The sequence below is a fragment of the Mirounga angustirostris genome, unplaced genomic scaffold, assembly GCF_029215605.1.
Source record: "Mirounga angustirostris isolate CCGP_5_RB_7025 unplaced genomic scaffold, mMirAng1.0.hap1 SCAF_3, whole genome shotgun sequence".
In the NCBI taxonomy this organism is placed as follows: domain Eukaryota; kingdom Metazoa; phylum Chordata; class Mammalia; order Carnivora; family Phocidae; genus Mirounga; species Mirounga angustirostris.
The window spans coordinates 40,103,448-40,107,266 of NW_026991711.1; the positions used below are offsets into that span (position 1 = coordinate 40,103,448).

Consider the following 3,819-nt stretch of genomic DNA (forward strand, 5'->3'; position numbering starts at 1 on the left):
TTGACATTCACAGAATAAATCCTCTAATCCATAGTATTTATTATGAAGAACTTCCTCACCTCTCTTTTCCTAGCAGTTGCTTTGACCACATATATACACTAAGATGCTGGACCTAAGATTTTTAGTCTATGAACTGTTGATGTACCTCTTACTCTAGGCTCTTTATCACCAGTTCTCCATCCTTTCCAGCCATAATGGCAGAGAGGAAGGGTTTTCGTTTTAACTATATAGCCCACACCAGATAGAAAGCTTTCCATGACTCTGAACTCCACTCAAAATTGGCTTTATTAGTGACTCAGCAAATTGGTTAAAGCAGCATACACATATGTTAAAACTCTAGGATATCCCACGACCCTGCAACTTTATCATGAGACCATTAGTGAAGAGGAAAGGGCTCAGCAAAAATGCATTGATAACAGACAAAGGAGGAGTCCATGCTTTACCTAGACAAGGTTTTCCAAGTGTTCCATGTGTTCACTTGCCCGTATAACTGACTGGAAAAAAAACAGATCCCAAGCCAAATCAGTTCTTAGGGATTTATATTTGCCAAAGATCACAAGCCTGGCCTGGAAAGCACAGTGGCTGTTGGATTGCTATGGCAAACTCTGGGCTTCCAGTCTGTACCAGATGGAAGCCGGCCGTGAGAGTCCCGGTAGAGACTGAGCAAGGAGACTATTCCCGGGAGCAAAGCCAGGGTCTGCAGAACCCAGTGTGATGGGAATCAACCCAGAGAGTCAACCTAGTGTCTCTACAAGTAGTTTGCTCCGTTGCCAAGGTAGGCAGTTTGCAAAATTCTTGCCCAACAATATTTCATAATGTCTAGGGATCAGGAACTGCTGGGAGCTTCTCATTCTTTTGTTGTCTGCTGCAGCTGCTTCTTCTGATTCGAGTGTAGACACACAATGTTACATTAGTTTCGAGCGTGCAACATAGAGATTTGACAAGTTTAAACATTATGCGATGCTCACCACAAGCATAGCGACCATCTGTCCCCATACAACACTACTACAGTATCACTGACTGCGTTCCTTGCGTTGTGCTCTTTCTTCCCATGACTTATTCCTTCCTTAACTAGAGGCCTGTATCTCCCACTACCCTTCACCTTTTGCCCATCTCCTTAACCCCTATTCCTCTGGCAACTGTCGGTCTGTTCTCTGTGTTTATAGGTCTGATTCTGCTTTTTGTTTGTCTGTTTATTTGTTCTGTTTTTTAGATTCCACATATAAGTAAATTCATATGGTATTTATCCAATAACTCCACCACTGGGTATTTACCCAAAGAAAACACAATCACTAATTTGAAAGAATGTATGCATTCTTTTGTTTTCTTAATGGAGCAATCTGAACTGTCTACGCTGTTCATACAGCACCACTGAATACTGGCTATGAGATGTTAAGATATTTTTTCATTAGATTATAGGTCACCAGACCACAAAGAAATATATCCAAAATGACGAAGTCTACACCACACTTAGAAATTGTAGACCTGGATATGGATGTGATAATTATTAGACTTGAGTTGCTTCATTTCAAGGAGGTTTAAGTTTGTGCTATAGGTAACAACAAAAGTATTCAAGGATATTGGGGTGCTAGAGGCAAGTCTGATCATTGTGCATCACATGAAATGTCCTCTTTTTCTATTTAGCAAAAGCACCTCTGAGTTTTAGGTATGTTACTGAAGTCAGGCTCTTGGGAATCAGGTTCTTGGGTCCATCATTGATAGAAACAGGGCCAGACCCAAAAGTCAAAAGCACAGTCAAGGCCCTACTGGGGCAATAGCATGAGCTGAAGGGAGACACGCCTCCAAGAAAGAGGAGTTAGGCTGGCCTCCTGCACCAAAGGGGAGGTCCTGCTTATATAACGTCCCCACTCAGGTTCCCACTCTGGCACAAAATGCTGATAAGGGATAGAAAAGTGTCTTGTTCTGATTGGTTGATATTGGCAGGCAACTCAGGGAACTCACTGTTTTTTAAAGCCAGGGTCTTTCAGGTTTGTGGAGCCTCTGTTCCTTCCATCAACAGGAAATGGCTGAGGCTGTTGTTTATAAGTCTGGCTTGTATATTGGGCCACATCTTGGTTTTGCTTGGTAAGAGAAGTGGGTTAGGAATAAGAGCCAAGAGGAAGTGCCTCAGGTGTATAATGGTTTTCACCTGGGGCTTCCCCGCCCCTGGTCCTTGACTGTGTCAGGTAGGCATATGTAGACCAAGCTAGGCAAGACATGCTTTCTCCCTTTGAAGCTAAAGATGTCACTGTGGTAAGTACTTGATAATGAGGATGTAAACAAAAATGATAGTTTTTAACATCACTGTGAGAATTTAAGTGACTGAGATACAATTACACTTTTACCCCATGTATTTGTATTTACATATATTTACTCTTAATTCAAAATATCCTTGAAATATTTTTTTAATGACCCCCCTTTCAAATTTTGCAGCCGTATAAAGATGTATGTGAGGGAGGCGCCTGGGTGGCTCAGTTGGTTAAGCGACTGCCTTCGGCTCAGGTCGTGATCCTGGAGTCCCGGGATCAAGTCCCGCATTGGGCTTCCTGCTCGGCGGGGAGTCTGCTTCTCCCCCCGACCCTCCTCCCTCTCATGCTCTCTGTCTCTCATTCTCTCTCTCTCAAATAAATAAATAAAATCTTTAAAAAAAAAAAAAAAAGATGTATGTGAGGGAACAGTGACTGGCAAGGAGAAGAAAAGAGTAAAACCTAAGAGAGACCCAGCGCATAAGAGAATGTTGGAGAGATTTTATTTTCCTTTGTCACAGATGGGAGAAATCTGAAGAGAAACAATGGTTTAGACAATATTCCTAAAGACTAGAAATCTAGAGACCTGCCCATTAAAATAAAGATCTACATTTTGAAATCAAAGCATCTGCCTTATATTTGTGTTCTATTTATATAGATTAGTCCAGCTAATTAGCTATATCTACCTAGAAAACTCTTATATATGCTTTTCTTTGTTCTTAATAGATGGAAGGGTAGAGGACTTTTTATGACAATATTATGTTTGGGACATAAAATAATACATCTTTGAAATTGGACGTTCCTTGCAAAGACAAATGTCTTTTTTTTTCAAGTTTCAGATATTTATTATTCAGTGTAAACCCCAACACAATACACCAACACAATTTTGTGCATTTAGAGGGGAAATATTTCCTGGATAAGTGGAAAATTGTGTGGATGGCTTCTGGAAGACCTTCATTCTAAGCAGCTTTATAGTGAAACATTTCATTTAGAAGTCTGGACCTTCTTTCTTCAGTTTGCCGTAATCTACATTCACCGAGTAGAACTTGTATTGATCATTGGGACACAGTTTGTTCCAGGGTTCTGGGTTATTCTTCCTATCCCAGCTGACATCTGGATTGAACAATGCCAGGCCCAAGACACACAACGCTGCTCCAGTACCTCCTGCCCCAATAAATACGAAGAGGGGGATCAAGCTCAGACGCTTCTTGGCCTGACTGATGATCTGGCGTAACATGGTTGCTACAGAGGCCTCCTGTCCAGGAGAAGAAAAAACCTAACGTGGAAGGTCCAGCACTAAGTCAAGACAAATGTCTTTTTAAAATCTTTTTTTTTTTTTTTTTTTTTTTTTTGCAAAAACGGGAAAGGAGAAGTCATTTTTAATATCTCTTTTAAGGTGTTTTGAATTTAGAGTAAATGCCATGAAGTTTTGCTATAGCTGCGATGAAGGATAGGGATGAGAGTACAGGCGTACTTCTGTCACTTAGCAAATTCTCATAATAGTGTCAAACCTAAATCTTGTGTGAAAATGACTAGTATTTATGGTAGGAACTCCGCAAACCATTAACTGTTT

General features: G+C 40.8%; 1 protein-coding gene across 1 annotated transcript; it reads right to left on the minus strand.

The window, feature by feature from the left end:
• Nucleotides 1–3,066: 3,066 nt before the first annotated feature.
• Nucleotides 3,067–3,483, minus strand: LOC123838625 (cytochrome c oxidase subunit NDUFA4-like). Its single transcript, XM_045867541.2, has one exon. It carries the CDS (start codon nt 3,481–3,483, stop codon nt 3,235–3,237), a length of 249 nt encoding a protein of 82 aa, XP_045723497.1. The 3' UTR covers nt 3,067–3,234.
• Nucleotides 3,484–3,819: the final 336 nt, after the last annotated feature.